The sequence below is a fragment of the Taudactylus pleione genome, unplaced genomic scaffold (assembly GCF_031769625.1).
Source record: "Taudactylus pleione unplaced genomic scaffold, aTauple2 ptg000044l, whole genome shotgun sequence".
Classification (NCBI taxonomy): domain Eukaryota; kingdom Metazoa; phylum Chordata; class Amphibia; order Anura; family Myobatrachidae; genus Taudactylus; species Taudactylus pleione.
In genome coordinates, this window is record NW_028284446.1 from 312,444 (window position 1) to 337,404 (window position 24,961).

At 41.6% G+C, this 24,961-nt stretch overlaps 1 protein-coding gene across 3 annotated transcripts in view; it reads left to right on the forward strand.

The window, feature by feature from the left end:
- EPS15L1 (epidermal growth factor receptor pathway substrate 15 like 1) overlaps positions 1–24,961 on the forward strand; it is a 245,253-nt gene that overhangs the window by 217,701 nt on the left and 2,591 nt on the right. For 2 of the 3 annotated variants that reach the window (XM_088460325.1, XM_088460326.1), the window contains one exon: positions 20,376–20,581. In XM_088460325.1, the coding sequence (XP_088316451.1) occupies positions 20,376–20,581 (206 nt within the window). Of the gene's footprint in view, positions 1–20,375; positions 20,582–24,961 lie in introns of those variants that run through there. The other variant, XM_088460327.1, reaches the window with a different exon arrangement.

Below are 24,961 nucleotides of genomic sequence, written 5' to 3' on the forward strand. Positions count from 1 at the left end.
ATTTGTAGTTGTGCACCTGAGATTTGTCTGTTTCTGTGCACTATATTTTTTGCAAGATATGTACAATCAACACTCCTCTTTGAAAGTCACAGGTGTGTCTCCTGCCATACTAGCTATATAACTGTAGTCTGCCGGCAATGCCCCTTATCTGCATATTTAAAAAGGCAATAGCAATTGAACCCATTTAAATTATCATGAGGCATTGCTTACAATTGTTGGGTGTGAGGGTCAAAGATCAGTTGCTTATTGTCTCCACAGTCCTTGTGACAACTGTGTGTGACATCACTTTGCAGTCTTTATGTTGTGTGTGGCATCAGAAGGAAATCTTTTTATTGGCAGTTTATGGAATTGTGGAAGTTACCTTTACCAGAGCATGACTAAATATGAGTATGATATGTTATGATAAGCTTCTAGGATAATCTAGTGGAAGTTCCACAGACTAACAAAGGTTATGGACTAAACCTTTTAGAGCACTTTGCAATATTCTTGTCTTTTATAGGCACACACTCCAATGTAAAGTAATTACATACCTTAGCACCCTATGTACCAGCTGAAAACTTCATATAGGGTTGGAGCAAATCATGGAGTTTAGACAGTCTAATCTAAGAGCCAGCAGTGGATGGGCACCCATTGGCATCAATAGAAATATAACTCAAAAATTAGATGGCAACAGTCATTTTTTTTTTAGATGCATTTTCTACCAGCCTCCTTAGATTTGAAGGCATGTGCTTCAGTTCTCTACTATTGTGGTATTGATTATTTTGTCAAATCCACCTGACGTGTATATCAGATATTTTAATTATAAACGACAATTCAGTGATGCAAGTTCGTCATTAATGTAGGTATTGTCTGTTTCACAGGTTATACTGTATGTTAATCGTCCACTTATACCTCTATGCAGCTGATGACAAAATATCTCGTGCTGACATGTTTTCTTCTCCATTGAAACTTTGCCAAAATATGGCCTTTTCTCACTTATTACCAAAATCTTTATTCATTCTTTCTTTAGTCCTATATTGATTACTGCAATCTACTTTTATGGTTTCTTCCTCTCACCTGTATATCCTATTTACAATATGTGCTATCCTGTATTCTGCAGAGAAACTGATTTTCTTTTTCTATCGCTGCTCCACATCTGCCATAGTACTCCTGCAACTCTCTACACACTCTCCCTAAGACTATTAAAAATGCAACCTAATCTACTGAAGGTCATCTTCAAATGCCCTGACTATCACTAAATTAAGGGTTCCCAAACTGGGTGCCGTGAGGTACTGTATTTATTTTTGTAAAGTAAAGCATCTTGATAGCCAATAGAGCACAGTTCTGTCACAGGCTGCCCTTGAAATTTTGCGTGTCCACTCCATGCTTGAAATTGCTGATATCTGTTATATTACACTGCATGACAAAAGGCAAAGAGAGATGGGGACAGTAAGGATCATGAAAGCAGTTATACTACAGGGGGTCAATGCAAAATTTAATGCAAGTTTGTTTTCAGAGCACTGCACATGCACTGGAAACAAGTGTATGCAAGTATGAACGATGTAGAATCATATTCATTTCATTCTTATTTCCACTTGCAATGGAGTAAGTGGAACTGGGCTGTAATGGGATGGTCTAGTGTAAAAGATCAGTGAGGCCATAGTTGGTTGGAAGCCTAAATACATCTGTTTTCAGATACATGTTTTGCACCAAGGATAGAAATGGAGCAAGTGCGTCTGATGATGATGTCCGCTATCTAGCTAAGTATACTGATAGCGGCAGTCCAGACGGAATCAATATGTATGACCACTGGCCGAAGACCAGCAGCAGTGAAGATCCCATCGGGATTTAGGTAAGTAAAACTAACCCTAACCCTCCCTTAAGGGTGCCTAACCTCCCCCCTAGTGCCTAAACCTAACCCCCCCCCCTTCCCCGCAACCTAAACCTAAGTCTCCAGAGGGGGGTGCCTAACCCTAACCCCCCCTTCCCATAGCCTAACCCTCCCGGGGGGTGGGGGGGTGCCTAATCTAACCCTCCCCCCCTGTCCGCACCCGCCGCCTGGCTTACATTCGTTCGGTATGCTTGGCTGCCGGTGTAGGGATAATAATAGGCGTTGGGATTTTGACGCCTATCATTAGACCCCTGCCGGGATTAGACAGTCGGGAAGGCGGCGGTCGGCATTTCGACCGTCAGTTTCCTAACTGCATCCCGTCCAGACACGTAGGTGAGTACAACCCTACATATGGGAGAAAATCTGCATTTAGATCTGTGCATGCAATGCTGGAGCGACTGTGGCTAGCTTGCATTCAACTCTGCCCCACAAAGTTCATACTAGCGGCTTTGGAAGAATGTCACATATCCAATAACAACATATATATAAAGAAATTAAAAATCTCTTTACTTCCACAGGAATCATAAGAAAATTGCCCAGTAATATACGTAACAATTATGTGAGTCTATCACAGTTACTATGCTCAAATCCATAGAATTTAATGGAGGTGTATCGTTTGTCATACTTAGGCCTGTATTCAATAGAGGCGAAAAGTCAGATAAGTTTTGCGTGTCCGACTCTATGCACTCTTCTCCTGTTTCAGAGGAGAAAACTTTTTGTGTGCGTCCCCTCTTTTCGCCCTATTGAATTCCTAAACAGGCGAAATCGGCGAATACGGAGCAGGCGGAAAGTACTGTAAGAAATTGGGGAAATCAGTCTGTACCCCAAATAAAGATGCACTAACATAGGGAATCAATGTAGATGTGTACTAATAGCCCTAATAAAAGTATTTGGGGTACTTAAGTAGTTTAAATTGCTTCTTATTAGCGTCTTTGTAAAAGTGGTGAAGAATGGCATAAAGCAGTTTTTTTTTGTGAAAACAATGTGCTCCGTTTATGAGTTAAGTATTTCTATATATATATATATATATATATATATGTATATATGTAAATGGTTTTATTATATATACCTATATTTGCTTGTGTTATATACAATGAATGAATAATACACTTTATTCGTTGAGATTTCTAATTAAGTATGAACTTTGGTTTCCATTGGGATATTTAAAAGAACATTATAATTATCCCACATGGCCCCAGGTGCGGCACACCTGAGACCACTGACGAGCTTCAGCGAATGCTCCAATGGATTATCAATTGGTGCTATATAAATTCAATCAGTGTATGTGATAGCTACTCTTTGAAAAAGCCCCCATTCTAAAGGGGCGAAACGCGTCAGTGACCCCCTGATTTACAAGCACCTGATTCATGTGGCAAGCTCATTTGCATGAACATTCCCGGCCGCACCAAGCTGTTGATTCTCTGTGCAGCAGCATCCAGCGGAGGTGATCTTACCTAGGCTCCAATTTAGCTTCTACAGCGTGCCTGGCAGACGAGCACAGGAGGCAGATTGTTTGCTGGTGCAACGTCAGCCCAGCTCTGGCAGCTGCTCACACAATACGGGAAGCCTGAAGCTGGCCACACACTAGACCAACTTACATCCAACCAGCCAACTTGTTGATTGGTTGGAATGAAAATCTGGTAACGTATGGAAGTATATGACAATCAGCAATTTGCTCCCAAACGCTGGAAAATGAACAAAAACTGTTTGAACAAATTGTTTAGATCAAACATTTAACAAACTTGTCTGATGACCATTTTCATCTGTTTTCTGGCATTTAGGAGCAAATTGCTGATCATCATTTACTCCCATATGTTACCAGATTTTCATTCCAACCAATCAACAAGTTGGCTGGTTGGATGTAAGTTGGTCTAGTGTGTGGCCAGCTTGATTTCACCAAGCACCTTATCATTGTGCATGTTACAGCTGCTAGCAGTTACTCGCAGGTACTTTGTATCCACATTACTGCGCCCATTCGACTTGTCCATTACCATTGATACTTTTGGATATGTCTATGGAATTTTAACTGGACCAGTCAGTATACTATTATTATTATTATTATTATCCTTTATTTATATGGCGCCACAAAGGTTCCGCAGCGCCTTACACAGTACATAAATGAGCACACAAGAAAAACAGTTAATAGTAATACAAAACAATGCAGGACAAGGACAAGGTTATAAAATCAGCTGCAAAACACAAGCAGCAGGACATGAGCAACCAGGTGTTAGGTGCCGTTGTGGGGAGTTAGGAGTAAATGATACTATAAGTAGGGGGAGGAGAAACACGTGAGGATGAGGGCCCTGCTCGTGAGAGCTTACATTCTAAAGAGCCAATTATCTATTCAACCTATTAGTTCAAACTAAGCGATGTGTGCACACACAAGAGACTTCTTAATTGGTGTTCTTAGTATGTAATATTGTTGTATTATTATTTTTAAATATACTTTTTTCATGTATACTGTGAGAGATTTATATATCTTTAAATATTTGACTCATGATTAAAAAATGTATAAATTTTTACATTTAACGGAGCCGTGACTGTTATATGCATTTGTGTGTGTTCTGCCATCTCACAGTAAAGTTTCATATTAGCGCAGTTTGTAGTTCAATAGAATCTAATTGAATACGGCCCTTAGTTGTAGCATGTGATAACAAAAAGCAACTGAATACAACAATTAGCATTGTGAAGCAACCCAAAGAAGCACTATGAAAAAAGTGGTATGTGAGTAATTGGTTGTGTGTGTGAAGCAAGTGATGAGTCTGGTAATGCCCCATTAGCAAACGAGCAGTGAGAAAGAGTGCCATCAAGATGGTTCAGTGGTTAACACCTCTCCTTTGAATTAATCCTTTTAGTTCCGTTCTCACGTTTTTTTTTTTTCTTATATTCTTCTCAGTCATGCATATCTGATAGTGCTAATAGCGTGCTATAGTCACCCACCCTCTAACTTCTGCTATTTATCATTTGTCAAAAAAAAGATAACTTTCCATGTACAGCTATATAATAATAATAATTTCAGTGTAAGGGTGGTGATCTAATTATTTAGTAATAACTTTATCAAAAGCATAATTAAAATACACAAAAATTCATTTTATGTAGAAACTGGCAGCTTCCCTACTTTCGGCTTGATTCAGAGATGTACTCCAATGCAATCCCAGCTGCGATTTCGTGCAGAACACAGCTGCGAAAATATGCTAATGTTTCCAAAACTTACCAAAGCATAGGGATGCCCACTGCTGCCCTCTAATATCCTTCCGACGTGGCACACCAGCATAAACATCAGTACAGATGTGTCCTCATTCGTCTTTGCTGCAGTCGCATCAAACAGACTCTCTTGGCGCGTCTAGACACATGAGACTCTGCTAATGCCGGGCGTTTTTTGTTATTTACAAAAATGTGTCTAATTAGCAATGCAATGCGGCTAGGTCGCACCAGGAGACTCTGCTGATTAATTTGATATGTGCCACTTTATCTGTGTGTGACTTGGCCTCTCATTCACCAAATGAAATATTATGATGCTGCTGCCATAGCTTTTTTCCATGTCAAGTTCCGTTTACAGTCTCAGTTGCACACAGCTATACAAGTGCCATATATCAACATATTCAGCACAGTCTCCTGGTGCGTCCTAGTCGCATCGCATTGCAAATTAGTTGCATTTTCAGCACAAAAAGATACCCCATGCTAGCAGAGTTGCAGTGGACATGACTGCTCACTCACGCCAGGCATATCGCACTGCATGGTGTATTGAGGCTAGATGAGCAACCTGGACACATCTGTAACATTCACGCAGATCGGGAAGCATATGCAGCAAGTCTGACCTGTCTCAAATACAGCGTCTCTCCTGACAAGCAGAGAGCTCTTATGCTGCGAAGGAGATCGCAATAGCTAATATTTGTATGTCCATGAAACAGTGCTTAAACGGTCAGACACACCTGCGTTTGCCTAACCACTCTGTTACCTCCCACAAACACTGACTACCTGCCACTCGCTCAACAAATTAATCCTGTGTGAGCGTAATTGCAAAACATCACTGTACGTGCACAGTGCGGCTTACACTCATGCGCAATGGAAAACAATCGCTCAATCTGCATAAATATCGGCATTGTGTACATCTCTGAAGCAGGCCCTTTGCGCCGACTGCGGCACCCAGATGGTCAGGATCCTGACAAGGGCCGGGTAAGTATACTTACCCTCCCCCTTTGTAACCCTAACCCTCTGTTTCTATATCCTAACACTAACCCTCCACCCACCCTATCCTAACCCTCCCCGTTAGTGCCTAAACCTAACCCTCCTCCCTTGGTGCCCCTCCTCCCTTGGTGCCTAAACCTAACCCTCCTCCCTTGGTGCCTAAACCTAACCCTCCCCCCTTGGTGCCTAAACCTAACCCTCCCTCCTTGGTGCCTAAACCTAACCCTCCCCCCTTAATGCCTAAACCTAACCCTTCATGTTCATGCCTAAACCTAACCCTCCCTCCTTACTGCCTAAACCTTACCCCCCTAGTGGTGCCTAACCCACTCCCAGTGGTACCTAACTTCCTCCTCCCGTAGCCTAACTGTCCCCCACCCCCCGCGGCTAAGTCCTAACCAGCCTTACTATACTCACGTTTGGCATCCTGGCTGTTGGGATTCCGGCATCGGATGCCACCCACTATTGGTATTCCAGCCCTGGTCTTGTAGCCGGGTAGTGGCATTCCGGCGCTGGGATTATTTCAGCCGGGATGCCGCATGTCGATATAGTAAATAACATCCTCTTTGTGCCCTGTCAATGTGGTAGCTACAGCCCCCAATGCATCTATTGGTTGCAAGCAGGTGATACTTAATTGACAGAGTGTGGTACAAAAAGTTGATATTCACAATGTTTACACCAAAATGTCGACATTGTCTGAATGTCAACATGGACAAAATGATGACACTGAGATAATGTCGATATTGTTAATGTTGACAATGTTTTTTTGTGTTAATTCTCAGACTATATATATATATATATATATATATATATATATATTATATATATATATATATATATATATATATATATATGCACATTCTGAACGTGTAACAGTTGATAACCTCAGTTTGAGGATTTCCAGCTTGCAATTGTTAGGCACTTTGGAAGACCGCCGAATCAATGTATCACCGATAAGTATTGCAAGTAAGCATTTCTATTTTTTATTTTTTTTTGTAACTTATCCACTTTCCAGCCAGAACTAAATATTCATTTTAGCTTTTAACTGGTGCCAGCTTGTGGTGATATCAAAAAGTAGTCCACTCATGACTGATTTTTTTTTTCACTTGTTTACAGTGATATTACAGAAACAATACTCTTTTAAAAAAAACATTTTATTGATGTACCTCAAAATAGAAGCAATACGTATCATGACATGTCTCAAATAAAAATATTGCAACAGTAGGTATAATGCATAAAGATACATAATACATGTCAAAACCAAGAATATAAGTGAGGACAATTTTCTATAAAGTATCTATATCAACATTGAACAGAATTAGCAAAATAAAATTAACATAAAAAGGAGTGGGAGAGGAAAATCTGAGGTAGAGCAAAAATAATAAAAAGGAGGGAGAATAAATTAAGTATAAGGTTCAAAGCTTGCCAGCAGACAAAGAGCTGTAGATGCCAAACAGATATGGAGGTAGTGGAGCGAAGGTTTAGCGAAGCCACTGTAGGAGGAACCAGGCTGTATTTTCAAAGACTCTACTAATAGAAATCTCAAATGAGACCAGGAGGGTTAGAAGATAGATTTCCCATTCTCTGTAAAACTGTTTCACACCATTCTCTATATCGAAAAGCACATTATGTCTATCAAAGTAGATATATTCCAGTAAAGCAGATTTTAATTCACTAAGTGAAGGTGCTGATCTGTTTATCCATCTATCGAAACTATACATATTTTAAAGTATGAGGCTTTCACACTCCAAACCTGAAGTCTGGCTGTCACTTACTGGATCTGATACAAGAGGGAACTGTATTTGAACAACTTATTATGTCTGCCTGACCATCTCTAATTATTCCTCTTACATCTCTGCTGCTCCCCGCTTTCCCTGACAGGAGGTGTGTGGCTAGCTCCTGTTCTATATTCAGGTGAGACCGATAATCCACCCCTTACTGAGTGCGGGCTCTTTTCTTGACCACTGTGTGGCAGGGAGCATGTCTGGACATTGTGACTGGGCGCTGGGCACTACCAGACCACGCAGGAGCATTCTACGCTTCTACCCAGCCTTTGCCGCCCTCAGTGACAGCGCCCACCCTTTCAGCCTCGCTCCCAGGACCAGGACATTTGGGCATCCTGAACACAATCCCGAGCAAACTGGGATGTATAGCAACCCTACACACCAATCCTTGAAATATCCTTCAAGAAAAAAAAATGCTAAATAAGACAGCTTTGTATACCTCAAATAGACTCAGTATTAAAGCAAACAGCACATGAATTTTGTAATTATATATCTAATTTATTATTCACCAATATAAAATAAATGTGTATCAATAAAACAAATGAAGTAAAAATATCAAGCACAATAATAGGAATGGAAAATAAATCATTTTGAGGGATCAGTAAATCTCAAAATAAAATATTTTGTACACATATGTACAAAATAGACCAGTGAAACTGGTTAGTAAATAAGACTATGAGCTTTATGTAATAGCCTTCAAGATCCATACACAGACAAGATTCTGGCAAATTAGCCCTTTTTTCGCCATTTAAAAGTCAGAAACACGTTGGTTTTGCCTTTTATTTTTATTATCAACTGTTTTTTTATTGGGAATAATCATAAAAATGGGGATACAGAAAAGAAGAAAAATAGGAGATAAAACAAGAAATTACATGGAGAAAAAAAAAGGGGGGGGGCAATAGCCAGGATTACAGTACATAACCAAAACATGCATACAAACAGCAAAATTAAGAGACACTTGTCAAATATCAGGGAGACTCAGGGGTATATATATACTTAAGTGTTGGTTTTCAGAAGTGGAGATGTTGCCCATAGGAACCAATTAGATTCTAGCTATTACCTTCTACAAGGTGCTAGGTAAATGTTAAGCAGAATGTGAATGGTTGCTATGGGCAACATCTCCACTTTTAAAAACCCTTACCTTTAGTAAATAATATACCCCTCAGACTTAGGTGAACTTAACACACCAAGGTCTGTGGGTTTGCGGTAAATAGAGGAGTGCTCTTACTCCTATATGTATTTACTCCATTGAAACCATTTCATATGAGATGATGAAGCAGTAGTAGAGTATTTACAACCTACTGTTTTGAAAGCAAAGTGTTTTTGAATCTTATTTTCTATGGTCACTAAACTTGGTATAGGGGCGGTCCTCTATACCATTGTCCATAGCTGGGCAATAGCAGCTTTAGCGGCTACTAAAATATGACCCATTAAATACCTATCACTGTTGGATAATTGATCCAGGTAAAAATGAAATAGGGCGGACAATGGGTCCACTGGAATGGTCACCCCAATCGCATTACTATTCATGATAAACACCTCAGTCCAGAGCGGTTGAACACTAGGACAAGACCAAAATACATTGAGAATATCACCCACATCTCCGCAGTTCCTTCAGCAATAATTGGAGATAGAGAGACAAATTTTGTGCTGCCTGTCTGGTGTAAAGTACATCATATGAATCAATTTAAAAAACATCTCTCGAGTGGTTAATGCAGCAGGACACTTTAAAGCACGTACGTAATATAATCTCCCACTCAGCTTCAGATAGTGATCTAGATAGAACCCTTTTCCATTTAACTTGGAACGCCAGTTTCCCTTTTTTACTTTTCCATTAGTTGGAAACTATACCACCACGATATACCAACTCTATGGTTGGGAGACTGTAGACAAGATACAAGAAATTCTGGGAAAGATGATCTGCTAAGCAGGGCGGGTAAACAACTCTGAAGCCAGTGCCTTATTTGTAGATATTTCTAAAAGTCATGTGACGGCACAGCATAGTTTGCTTGGAGGTGGGTGAAAGAGGCTAATTCCTCATCAGAAAAGAGATTGCCCAAGGAGGAAAGATCGCCTTTAGACCATGAGTCTAAATTAAATTCAGGTGTTGAGCTACACCCTTTAATGATAAAGCTGGGGAGTCCAGCGACAATTCATCTGTGCGAGACACCATCCTATGCTAGGCCGACAACGTAGCTTGAACTGCCTTAGAAAAACAAGGACAGGGAGGTTTAACAGAATTAGGGAGCCATAGGAGGACAGGAAGAGCAACGGGACATACAACCTCACTTTCTGTTCTCACCCAGAGTGTCAAACAATCTGTGGAAAACCAGTCCCTGGCTCGATTAAGTAAACAAGTGTCTTGATATTTGATATTTCTCCCTCAAGCTTAGAAAGAGAAATGGTGCCTTTTTTCGATTTTTGCTATTTTTGGATTATTCCCCTTCCAGATAAAATCCCCTATAATTTTATAAAATTTATTGCATAGAGGTCTAGGGAGGGATCAAGGAATGGCACGGAAAAGGTATACAATTTTTCGTAGCAGAACCATTTTAGCCATAGCGACCCTACCTAATCAAGATACTTCATAAAGCATCTAATCATTGGTAAGCCTATCGACATAAACACTCAAGTAGCTTAGCCACCAAGACAGCTAAGCGTACTTATAGGAAGCCCGCAATCTACCAAGAGGGTCCTCTGGAATTTTAAAAAGGAAGCGGCTCTGTCTTTGTGGTATTCAGCTTATAAAATGAAAACTCAGAGAAACTATCCAGAACTGAGTGTAACTGGGGAAGGGAAGTTTCTGGTCGAGGCAAGCAAAGATGGACATTGTCCGCAATTAAGCTAATTTTATGGGAAGTTTTGCCTGTAATAGTACCCTGAATGTCATTATTGCTTCTAATTTTCTCAGCTAACGGCATAATTGCAAGTGTGAATATTAGATGGGAAAGCAGTCAACCCTGGCGAGTACCATTTATATTATTGAAACTTAATTAAGGACAACCACTTACATATATCTTCTCATATATATCAGAAGGAGAGGAATAAAGAGCCAAAATAGATTCTAATATTGTGCCTCGAAAACCGAAGTACCTTAAAACCGAATCAAGTGCCCAGTGCTGCCTAACAGAACTAATAAGGTCTACTTACGGGACACGCTATGTTCTGATGCCTCATTGAACACAGATGAGAGATGCCAATACAGGTGTTATATCACCCTTAAATGTTTTATAGAAAGTATTAAGGTTAGGCTGCAGGGAGGGGGGCTAGGGTTAGGCACTCCCCGGGGATACTTAGGTTTAGGGTGCGGGGAAGGGTGGTTGGAGTTTGGCACCACCAAGGGGGCGTTAGGGTTAGGCACCACAAAAGGAGGGTTAGGTGGGGTAGAGGGGAGGGATAGTGTACTTTCCAGCCAGTCAGGATTCTGTCCTAGCCGGGCTTCTAGGGTCAGCCGACGGTATTTCATACACTATCCTTTTATGCTGGTAGGATGTGATCTTCAAACCTATACGGCAGCACTGGTGGTGTAATGGTTAGCATTACTGCTAATTGGCGCTCAATGAAAATTAACCCTAGTGTGTATGTGTGTGTGCATGTGATTGGGAACATAGGGGGTGATTCAGCAGTGATATTACCTGACTTCCGGAGTACGTGTGGCCTAGTGCTCAGAAGACTGTGTTTTAGACGCTCCTTACCTTGTTCTGCCGTTCCTCGATCAAACTTATTGTTACCTATTTCCTGTACCAGCTTTCCTAGTCTGAAGTTGCCCTGGTGTCATCTGCTGTGAATCCACCTGCAGCTGTGGCCTTCCTGTCCTCAGCCCACTGCATTACCGCACCTAAGCTTTTGTTTCAGCCACATCAGCCAGTGGCCCAGCCACACTATTGTGCCTTGTTCTGTTGTTCCAGAGTCCGCGGCATAGGCCGCATCACCGTCCATGGACCAGTCGTTCCAGTTTGTTTGTTGAACTTCAGCTGGTGCAATAGCCGCACTTCGGTCCCTAGTCTGCTACATCAGCCAGCAACCCAGCCATACTATTGTGATTACTCCTGTTGTTCCACAGTCCGCGGCATAGGCTGCATCATCATCCACAGACTTGTTGCTCAAGCCGCGGCGTAGCCACATCATAGTTGTTGGTTTAGTTGTCCTGCGGCCTGTGGCCTGGTCACCCTAGACCACTGTCCAGCCGCTCCTCAGCCGCACCAGAATTCATAGAATTCATAGCCAGTCGTGCCATAATCTGAGACCCTGCAGTACTACAGCCCTGGTCGCTCCTGCTCCATAGCTAGCGACTATTCACCCTGCCGACCAAGTCGCACCATAGTCCCTAGACACACTTGAGTCCATCACCACTTGCTGCTGCCATTGTACTTTTACAATCATTCCTGTACAAGATACATTCTTCCTGCAGCTTCACTCCAGCTAGTTCCTGCAGTGGTAGGACTGCCACTTCACAGCTTTACCTTGTCCCCAGCCAGCAGTCCTGCGGTGTCTCATCAGTTGTGTAAGCCTCTACTGCTGGAGGCTTAAGTTCAGACGGTCACTGGTGTGAACATCTATCACTAAGAGAACAGCTGGTGTCTGTTATTGGCGGAAGATCCTCTCCTGGTCTTCACAAACCTCTATTATGAGAAGTATTACTTTGATTCATTATGTTTCCTATAAGACATGGATATTTAACATGTGGCCCTCCAGTTGTTGTATAAGTACACATTCCAACATGCGCTAATAGCAAAACTGTGGCAGGGCATGATGGGACGTGTAGTTTGACAAGAGCTGGGGGGCCGCATGTTGATACCCCGGGTTGGGTACAGGATCCCGGCGGTTGGTATGCCGGCGGTCAGAATACCGACCCAAGTAGGTAAGTGTTCCCTAACCCTCCCCATAACCCTAATACTTACCATCGGAATACCAGCAATTGGAATTCTGGAGCCGGCATCCCAATCGCTGGGATCTTAACTACATCCCAATACCCCTGCTATAAGAAACATGTACCAAACTTGATGTGACTCCAAATATACAGTAGTCTTTTCCTTGCCAAAGAAATTTCAAGATTTTAGAATCTGTCATCTCTCCAGTACACGAAAGGGCTGACCCTTCTCCTTTTATGCAACTATAAAGAATTAATTTTACATGCTAATGTGCGGGTGATTTGGTGTGTTAGGGCAGGGAAGGCACTTACAGTATGTACTGTTTTAAAGATGAAAATCCCTTATAATTTTGTATAATTGAAACCCCTCTCTATTTGCATCAAATTTCTTCTTCCTCACTGTAGATAATTGAAAATTGGAAAACAATTTTGGGGGTGAGCTTCACAAAACATAGGCCCTTTTTCAGAGGTGCACGCTATTTGCGTGCACTCGCTCTGAATCAGGGCGAGCGGCCTGGCGATGGTCGCGATTATCACGACCATCGGCATCGCGAGGAGACCCTAAGATAGAGTCTCAGCACTCGCAATGCTGAGTGGACTTCCTGCTCTAATAGAGCAGGAAGTCCACTACTGACATCTCGAGTGGTGTCAGTAGGGCCGCCCACAAATGGCAGGCGTTCCTTCGGGAATGAATCCATTTGTGCAGCCACTCCCCCTACACACCTACAAAACGGGGCGAGCTGTCGATCAACATCGACAGCTGCCCCGTTTTGTTGCGAGCCATGGAGCGAGTGAAGTTCTCACTTGCTACGGGGCTTGCGCTGCGCGTGCGCACTGGGCCACCATCGACCCGCTCGCGAGCGCATAGAATCAGGCCCATAGTTCTTCTTTTTAGAAGCATTAGATCTGTTCCCACTACTTTTCTGTCCTCATATTTCAAGTTAGAATTGTGGCATCAGATAGTTTCTGAATATTATTTAATGGCAGCTTGCAGGGTTTTCTCAAGGGACTTGCAATGTCACAAAAACATCCTCTTAACTTTTTGCCCCGAAGTTATCACTTCTATAAAAAAAAATAATACATGATGTGACTTTGTTAGATATAACTGTGGTTTTCTGCAGATGCTTAAAGTTTCCAAGCTCATTGCACTTGCTTACTTTAGCAGTGCCAGGAATTCAGATACAATTTTTCAGAAGGTGTGATTTTCATATACCCAAAAGCTGTGGTAGTAAACCGTTCAACCAGCCACCAGCAAGCCATATGCCACTTTGTGTGGCTTGCCACAATAGGCTAAAATACACTGCTTATTGTAACACAATATAGGTTTGATAAATAAATTAGAATTAAATTGTTCTTTAATCAGACTGTAGCATGTTCAATGGGCAATGAATCGGTCACAATTGGGCAGTATTGTTTAACTTGGTAAAAGAAGGCCTATGAGAAATGAAAACTCTCCTCTATTTGCCCTGGATAGTCTCCAAATACAAAACTAGAAACAATGTTAAGTTTATGCTGTTTAAAAAAATAAATAAATGATGAATCACACTTTAATTTGTTGATATAGTCCTACAACATATGTTTTTTTTCTACAAAAAATGGTGATGCCGGGATTAAATAATAAGAGATGTTTTGAAGAGTTTGAATTCCATCCTAAAAAACTGTTGACACCATGCATGTGCTCCTCTCTCTATTAGAAATGCATCGGTGGGCTGTCATTCGCGAAGTACCGTCCTTAGAGGACGGTTCTTATGTCTGTGGGTTCGCGTTTTTATTATTAATTTAACAAGACCAAGGATGCCTACATGGACGGCAGAGGAACAGAACCAAGGGGTAGGTGAGTATGGTTTGTTTTTGTTTTTTTTACAGGTCCCGATCTGGTTTGTATTGGACAAGGGGACAGACCGGCGCCAGGGACAAGGTAAGTATGTAGTGTGAGTGAATGAGTGAGTGCATGTGTAATACAATAATAAAACCTTCGGTGTCTGTGTCCTGTGGTTTTTTAAATAATTATTTTGCAGGTGAACTAGAGGTACCAGTGGGCCCTTAATGCCCCATGCTGGTACTTGAGGCTTGCTGGGACCTCTAGTTCTCCTGTAAAGGACAATCATTTCTATTCTATTTTTCACACAATCAACTCAGGACCCACAGGTATCGCACTGAGCGAAAAAAAAATTGTGGGTCCCCATGGGGGTCCTACTCCATGGTTTCTGGGTCCCATCACATATTATGGGGGATGAAGGCAGGCAGCAGTTGGGACAGTACTGGGGTCAGGTAGCAGCTTGGACAGTGCTTGGGGGTAGATAGCATTTGGGGTAGAGAGGGTTAAGGGCAAGCTGCATTTGGGGTAGAGCTGGGGTTAGAGCCAGGGAGAAGTTAGGGTAGAGCTGGGAGCAGGAATGGGTAAGTGCATACAGCAGTTGGGATAGCGCTGGGGAGCAAGGAGGGGGTTAAAGGCAGGCACTACTCGGGTAGGGATAGATAGTAGCTGGTGCTGTACTGGGGGCAAGGAGGGGGGTTAGCGGCAGGCAGTACTGGGGTAGGACGGGGATTAGGGTATATAGCAGCTAGGGCTGTACTGAGAGGCAAGGAGGGGGTTAGCCTGCTTACTTCTGAGTGATGTCCCATGGACTGTGGGGAGAGGCTGTAATGCTGGAAAGCCTGTGGCCTGGGAGTCAGCACATAATGGGAAAAGGGGCGCAAATGCAGGCAGCCAGACAGAGAAACTTGAAGCTTTGGGGCTTACTGCCCTGGACCCCGGTGCTGTTGCTGACAGCTGGGGTCAGCACACGTCAAGTGCCCAGTGGCGACCGCACTTGAATGGTCCTTGAACCAGCCCTGCGTGACCAGACAGGGCCAATTACAGTGCAGCCACGGGTCATACAGACTGACGGTCCCCTCACAGAGTTGGTTTACTAGAGAGAGGCAGCAGTCCCTGCAATCACCAATGTCAGCCCGCAATACTATCCTAGCGGCCGCTAGGGCGCAGGAGGCACTGGGGGGTGGTCGGCGGGGCTCGGGCGGCAATCGGACAAGGAAATGCTGCCGGCCGTGATTGGTTGGGGAGACACTGAGGACTACTATTACTTGCTGCAGCGAACATAGGTCAGTGACCGCATGTACTGCTGGACCCGCTCATTTTTAAAAACTGCTTCCTTCAGTGCCTGTAGCGCATAAAACGCACTATAGTTAGTATTTTGCCATCAGTGACTCACCGCCCAGGGGTGTAGGGGATAGCCCCGGGCTATCAGCCTAGGCTTGGGGTGCCTTTATTGGGAGGGTCTCCGCCTCCCCGGGGATCCCCGGCCTGGACTGACTAGCGTGGGATGATAATGCTTTGGCTGGTGGACCCCGTTAAGCAGGTCCCACGGCTGTGGCATTACACCCCCACTAGAAAGAGCTTGGTGCTGGTTGTGGATAATACGGGGGACCCCTACATCTTTTTCCTCCCATATTTTCACAACCAGAACTGGCTCAGAAAAATCAGATAAGCCCAGTGCTGGTTGTGCTTTTAGGGGGGATCCCAAGTCTTTTTTTTTTTTTTAACACTTTTATAGCTTATTTTTCACACAGAAGCATGCACGGATCTCACTGTTCTGTGCATGCCCCTGTGTGACTCACACCTGCTCAGGCTATACTCGTTAGCCTGAAGCAGGTCTATTTTTTTGCGAGTTTTAAGTAAGTAATATTGTGCAAGTTAAAAACTCGTATTCTATTACATTGGCCGAGTTGTATGTTTTCCATGGGGAAAACATCTGGATGCACGTTTCGGCAGTGCGAGTTGCGGAAGTGTAAGAAACATGTGAATTTGCATGTTCCCACATCCTATTACATAAAACTCGGGTCCTATTGCATTTAACCTATACTGTAGATGGGGAACTTGAAACTATTGATATCTAATGATTTCTCAACAGCCCTTTTTCAACAGCATAGAGAATTCTCAAAAATGTACTGTGCTTTAATGGCAGAAACCGTTCATCTCACTTTGACCTACCTTCATTTTTACTGCCTGTGGATTAGCATTCTTTCACCGTACCCTGGGAGGAGGAATATTTGGCAGAAAATATTATAGAGGAATTAGGACAAACAAGCCTAGTAGTGTTGACCAGAATATGACAACACCTAATTCCCAAAAGTAGACAATTCAGAAAAAGTGTCTTCAATTTGAAGACGTAGACGCTTCCATATTGGGGGTTGCCATTTTTTTTTAGTAAGTCTAAAGTTGCTGAATATTAGTTCATTGAATCAACTAACATCAATCTGTCTCACAAGCAGTTTTACTAAATTTAACATGTAGAACCTCAAGTAGGGGTGGGCAATAAGTGGCTCCTCAACTGCTGTACAACTGCACATCCCAGCATGTGCTGCAATAGATTTGTTAAAACTGCTAGGATGTGTAGTTCAACAACAGCTGTAGGGCTGCTAATTGCCCACCCCTGACCTAAAGGGACGTGGTTTATAGTTTAGGCATACAAATACAAAATGTTCTGAACTGATACAATTTTGAAATACCTGCAACCTGTATATGTGTGTATAGATGTGACCTCATACACTATTGCTGCAGTTGCACCAAACAGATCATCTTGGTGTGCCAAGTCCTGAGTGACTCAGCTTGCATTGAGCACCTTAAGGCCCCCCATTCATCTGCAATCATTTGGGGCAAGTCTGCATTTTGCTGATGATTGTATAAAAAATTGGCAATGTATGTGGTTTACAGATTACAGATGCCGACCAGAAAGTGATTGGAATTGTTGAATCAGGTTGTCTAACATGTTGGATTTCACAGATTGCTAGCGTATGGTAACAATCAACCGATTTTCGAATGTTACTAGTAAAATGATGGGCCTTTCAAGATTGTAAGCTCTGTCTTTCCTAAAAATGATCTGCAAGTCACTGCAAAATAGCTGAAATGTATGGGCTCAGATTGGTGGATTGGGGAATCCTTAAATTGGGGGGGGACCACAAAATCTGAATTTTTTTTTAAATTGCCGATGTATGGGGCCCCTTCAAATAGATGCAACAAGCCACTTCACGGGACTGCGCTGATTAATTTGATATGCAAAACTTGTGTATGTGTGTGTGACTGAGCCTGAATCTGTCTATGAAGTGCTACAATGTAGCGCCACAGCTTTTTTAATTCCAAGTTCCATTGTGCTTCATATAGTCGCACAAAGATATATAAGTGTCACAGATCAAATTAATCAGCACAGTCTGCTGATGCGTCCTAGTGACTTACAGTAGACACATTTTTGGCAAAAAAAGTAGCAAAAACGACTCCTGGTGGCTCACTCATGCTAGGCAAGTTGTGCTATGTGGAGTATAGAGGCTAGATGTATGAGGACACATCTGTAATAGTAACTGAAAAAAATATTTTATAAACCATAATTTAGCATATCTAGAAAACCATCAATTCACAAAAAATGCATAACAATAGTGCTAGAACGTGCAAAACTAGCATAAGTGGCATAGAGCAGCAAATATACTTATCAGCAGCCATTCATATAAGCATTCATGTTGGCAACGAACTGAGGCATCAGACTGGTACACACACACATACAGTGCATCCGGAAAGTATTCACAGCGCTTCACTTTTTCCACATTTTATGTTACAGCTTTATTCCAAAATGGAATAAATTCATTTTTGTCCTCAAAATTCTACACACAATACCCCATAATGACAACGTGTTAAAAGTTTTTGTGAGATTTTTGCAAATTTTATTTAAAAAAACAACTAAGAAATCACACGTACATAAGTATTCACAACCTTTGCTCAATACTTTCTTGATGCACCTTTGGCAGCAATTACAGCCTCAAGTCTTTTTGAATATGATGTCACAAGCTTGGCACACCTATCTTTGGGCAGTTTCGCCCATTCCTCTTTGCAGCACCTCTCAAACTCCATCAGGTTGGATGGGAAGCGTTGGTGCACAGCCATTTTCAGATCTCTCCAGAGATGTTCAATCTGATTCAAGTCTGGGCTCTGGCTGGGCCACTCAAGGACATTCACAGAGTTGTCCTGAAGCCACTCCTTTGATATCTTGGCTGTGTGCTTAGGGTCGTTGTCCTGCTGAAAGATGAACCGTCATAACAGTCTGAAGTCAAGAGCGCTCTGGAGCAGGTTTTTATCCAGGATGTCTCTGTACATTGCTGCATTCATCTTTCCCTCTATCCTGACTAGTCTCCCAGTTTCTGTTGCTGAAAAACATCCCCACAGTGTGATGCTGCTACCACCATACTTCACTGTAGGGATGGTATTGGCCTGGTGATGAGCGGTGCCTGGTTTCCTCCAAACATAATGTCTGGCATTCACGCCAAAGAGTTCAATCTTTGCCTCATCAGACCAGAGAATTTTGTTTCTCATGGTCTGAGAGTTGTTCAGGTGCATTTTGGCAAACTCCAGGGAGGCTGCCATGTGCTTTTTAAAAAGGAGTAGCTTCTGTCAGGTCACTCTACCATACAGGCCTGATTGCTGCAGAGATGGTTGTCCTTCTGGAAGGTTCTCCTCTCTCCATAGAGGAATGCTGTAGCTCTGACAAAGTGACCATCAGGTTCTTGGTCACCTTCATGTCTAGGGCCCTTCTCCCCAATCGCTCAGTTTAGATGGCCGGCCAACTCTAGGAAGAGTCCTGGTGGTTCCGAACTTCTTCCATTTACAGATGATGGAGGCCACTCTGCTCATTGGGACCTTCAAAGCAGCAGATATTTTTCTGTACCCTTCCCCAGATTTGTGCCTCAAGACAATCCTGTCTTGGAGGTCTACAGACAATTCCTTAGACTTCATGCTTGGTTAGAACACAGGCCCTGATTCAGAGCCGGACGCTCTGACAGAGCGCTCGCTCTGAATCAGGGCCAGGCTATTCTTTTTTTAGAACGGCCTCCTGGCCGCTCGCGTAGCTGTGGGTGACCACCCACAGCTATAGGGAGCGGCCAGGAAGATGGTCGCGATGGTCAAGACCATCGCGACCATCGGGCTTGCGACAAGACTCTTGTGGTAGGGTCTCGTTGCCGCAAGCCCCAGAGAGATTTCGGCTCTAACAGAGCCGAAATCTCTCCCACTGACATCACTCGTGATGTCAGTGGGGCCGCCCCCAAACGGAGGCGTTCACATGGGTACGCCTCCGTTTGGGCAGCCACTCCCCGGCCTGCCCACCAAAGGGGGCGTGCTGTCACTCAACATCGACAGCACGCCCCCTTTGGTACGAGACCCGGAGCAACGGCTTGCCCGTCGCTATCCGGGTCTCGCACATGCGCACGACGGAGCCGGCTCCATCGTGCGCATGCGCTCTGGGCCACCATCGACTTGGTTGCGAGTGCTCAGCGCTTGCGACCAGGTCTGAATCAGGCCCACAGTGTTCTGATGACAACAAGTCTCAGTCTACATTGCTTGAATTGAAAATTTAAATATTGACATATTACAAGTACCCATAGTTTTGTCATTGTATATGTTGTTTATTTAAAAATATTGACAGTTATGACTATGTTTATTGTAGTTTCAGTAAGCTAAATAATTTTATTGTACTTCTTAATTTGAGTGTGCTGGGTGCTTGGAATACTTTCCCATTGGTAAATGAAATAATGAAAAAATATTTTAGCTTGTGTAACTTTTTGAATTTTTGTTGACAATTTACACACCATGCATTACATTTCTGCATTTCCTTTTTGCCTCCAGGTAAAAATACCCCAGTAAGTCAGCTGAGTTCAACACATTTTCAGAAGCCCAACGACCCCTTCCAGCCATTTGGGACAGAGCCAGGAGACCCCTTCCAGAGCAGAAAGGCTTTTACGGACCCCTTCAGTGGGAAAGATCCATTCGCCTCATCACAACCGGGAAAACACTCTAAGGGAACATCTGCCGGGTTTGCAAACTTTGGCTCTGTAAGTTGAATCTCCCCTCCTCTCATATAAAGAAGCCCCAGTTCCCCTTTCAGATAATCTGTAGCCCAATATAATGCTGCTGATTCCTCTTCTAAATTTTGGGAAGATGTGACTGTAAATATTTAAACTAATTGTCCTTTTATGGCTTGCCCTATGTATCCCCAGTGTGAATTCCATAGATGCTCTATTGACTTATTTCTGAAGTCTGAAATTCTGAAATCATTTATCAGTATTGATCTGTTTTTTCTTTCTTTATTATTATTATTATTATTATTATTATTATTATTTTGAGCAAGGTTACTAATGGTCTGGAATCAGAAAAAATCTGTGGATTAGCAAATTTTATGTTTACATGACTGTTCTTTTAGTTTGTCATTCCTGGAGTTCTAGTTACCAAAGGGATGGGAATTGTAGTGCTCGACATGGTCAGTCCCAGCCAAATACTAAAGTGCCCCTTTTGGGTCATGGTATCAAGATCTCCCTGTGCACAGTAGTAATCACTAGTGCTCAACGGGAATATCTTGAAAACATGGAGCTATTGAGGACTTTAGGTGAAATTAAAGTATGGTCTGCATTAGCCCTTGTTGCAGTCTGATGCTTTAGTTTAAAAGTTTTAGAGTTCTTTCTATTGCTTTGCTACTGTTTGTGTGTGTGAATATATAAATATATATATATATATATATATATACACACATTTATGTATACTTGTGTATGTATATATATACATATATATATAAACACATATATGCAATGTGTGTATATATGTAAATATATAGACGTGTATACATATATGTATGTGTGTATATATGTATATATTTTAGATACAAACTTGAGTGTTTCTAAACTTGTTTCCGTTCAATGTACTTGCCTGTTATTGTGTATCTGTAGCACAAATGATATTCTGTTACTAGTCTGTACAGTAAAGCTATGTCTTTCTGATGAAGAACTCTGCAATAATGAAACCTCTAGACATGACCAGGTAGATACTTTAAGAAATATAAAGCCATTACAAAAAAAAAGGGTTTTGTTCTAATGTAATTGGCTTAGGTTGGTTTTAGCATACCAAGATACTAATGCATTTGTGTCTTATTTTGGGATCATACTGCTGTTTTCATCATTGTCTGGCAGTGTAGGTTTTGAAAGACTACTTTGCAATTTGCATCTTTGCTGCTGCAGTTTTTAATGTTTCTTGCATGTCTGCATTACTATGTTGTATTTATGTATACAGTAAGAATTTCTGTGTTTTTTTCAATAAATGAATAACAGTCTTCAGCATTCCCCTCCCCTTTGTGTATTCCTCTGTGGGTCAGTTCCTTTTATGTCTTTACTATCACATGTAGCTTGTCAGTGACAATATTAATACATTAATTCACCTCTAAGCATTAATGGCAAAAGACGAAGCAGTTGTACAAATCTATGTTGAAGATTACCATTGTGAATATGAAATATGGTCCAGGATGAAATAATAAAAAAAAGCAGAAGTTCTACAGCAGAATGGAGAACAAGTCAAGACATGCTGGATGAGCAGACCTGGTTAGACATCAAATTAATATCTTTAGACCTATATATTACACAAATGATCGTTTCTGTAAGGGGCTGCAATTCGGGCAGTGGTATCTACACTTTGTTATATGCTTAAACAACATGTTGTACTCTGTGTATGTTTGGAGAGTAGGTATTGCAATAGATCTGAAATGGGCAGATGTGTTGGCATTTTCCCTTTAGGACGACTCCGAAATCAAACATTTTTTTCCAACATATCTGGAGTCTCAGTCACACAGAGAGTAGGAAATGAGCAGCATGCCAATAGTTATAAGACTGTACAAACATATGGGGTCTAACATTCCACAGCACCATAACTTAAACTGCACAAGGTGTGTGGATCACTGCAGAACTCAGCAAGACAGATGTTAAGGTAAGCGATCAATTTGTTTTAGCTTCCAAAATAATTTTATTTCTTTGTAAATCTGAGAACTGTGCCAATAAATAATCAAAAAGTATTTGAAGGTTTAGATTTCATTTAGGCAGCATTAAGTGTAATTTCTAAATGTTTTTTATTAATATATTAAGCAGATTGGAAAAAAATATATTTTTCTTTATTTGAATAATAGTATGTATAGCTGTTATATTACAGAATATAGACATCATAATGTTATATGAGACTCTGCAGAAAGGAAGTTGTTAAACACTAAATCTCAGGCATTTAAAAGTGCTCCTTATCCATTCCTCTTCTACCTTGCAGCTGCTTCCTTCTTGACTACAGTTTCCTACCCTAAACCCAATTTCCCTTTCCTCCTCTGAATACAATTGAAGCTCTGCCTTCCTCTCTACCTCCAAAATGAGCCTCACAAAGAGGAGAAAGGCAGGTGACAAGATACATGTAACCCACAAAACCTCTGAGATTTGTATTTATTTCTGTACGTCAGCACACTTCAGTGTTTATTTTGCCTTCAGGAATGGTTAGCTCTGTTGCTGTCTTATCGCTGTATCTTGTACAGCAAACCATAATGTGTTAACTACCTGGAAACTGATGTCGGAAACTACCAGTGGGAGCGCGCATCACTAAGAGTTTGCGACATTTGCATGCCCGATTTGTGCCCGATTAACGAGCGATTGAATGATAACGATGGCGTTATCGTTCAATCGCTCTGTTTAATCGGGTAGTGGATGTGAGCCTTTAGTCACGGTATAATCTGAATTAAAAACTATCTCTGTACAATAAAATTAAATGTTACATGAGAAGACAAATCATCCTTATTTGAAAACATTATGTCCTATATACTGTATCAACAGACAGTATATTATAATTTTATAAAATTTTTACAACAGTAGCTGCAATCATACATAAAAAAATCTACTGTATAATATTATTACAGTATAAACTACTGTAATTGGGTAAATATTGGGTATTAAATTCTTGAAAATGAAGTGTAAAATCAGAGAAATGGGTTTATTGAAATGCATTAAGAAATGAGTGGATCATGTTTAAATATATATATATTCAAAGAAATTATAAAAATTAACTGTACTGTGCGTATTATTTTAAAACAAGCATTTCAGCTATATCTTAGGGGTGATAAACAAAATATGTCTATTATAAGATTGATGGCTGGTTAAATGGTTGTAAAAGTGTTCCCAACGTTTCATGGAATGTTCCACCAGCCCTAGTTCACAACAATTGTAACAATACAGGTAAGGGTCCACCTAAACATATTATCTCAGAAACAATCTTATTGTGTGGTTTCTAAACATACCGCGACCACACATTTGTATCATGTCATAAATAACCATCTGACCATAGTTTATTTGTGCAAGCTTTTAATTATAGTTTTGTACTTTTATATATTGCTATTCTTGAAAATCGCTGCAGAGGAAAAGATAAGTGTGTTTATAATAATATAATGTGTTTTGAATTCCAGTCTCCACACACTGAGATCTTCAGTGTAATTGGACATTTTATGGTACCAAAACTATCTGCATTACATGTTTGTAAATGAGATCAAAAGATGAGCGCGGGTGATCTCTTCCAGCTTGTAATCTTCCTACTGCACTGACTAGGCCCATTGGTGCTCTATAAATCTTGTGCAATTTGTCCACTTGTGCTTGGTGGCAAATTTAAGCATCTGGGTCATAATATGCGTGGCTTGCATTCCTGTACTGTAGAACCACATATCTTATTAGAGAACTGTTTTGCTAAATGAGGGGAGGAAGGTCAGAAAGAGATGTTATCCACAAATTCTTTGTGAAGAGTATCTTCACATTTCTTCTGATGAGAAATGTGCACATGTCTGAAAATGATTCAGTTAGTTCTTATTCTGTGTGGTGGAAAAAAGGCAGAGGTTGCCACTAGAGATTACCAGTCCCCTCCACAGACACAGTACTTCATGACCGCTTGCGTGCTCCAAAAATTGGGGTTCTCATTGCCTGATAGTTCTGGTGACAGCTATCACCATGTTTCTCTTCATTAAATATACAAAGCAGAAAGGATCTTATATTGGCAGATATACCTGATTGTATGGTCTCCCTACTTTTGTGAGTTTCCTCCAGGTGCTCCTAGTTCCTCTCACACTCCAAAACATACTGGTAGGTAAATTGACTGCTGTCAAAATGGGCCCTAGAGTGTGTTTGAGGAAAGTTAGACTGTAAGCTCCAATGGGGGCAGGGACTGAGGTGAATCACTAAATTTTCTCTGTACAGCACTGCATAAGATTTTGATACGATAGTAATGATATGCCTGGAATCTCCAGATAATCAGTGCATACTACAACAGCCTTTCTGGAACTTACTAACATTTCTTTTGCAACTATACCACAATTGAACGAAATAGCATTATGAATTACCATAGCTATTCTTCCGCTACTGCAAAGATGGTAATAGCTT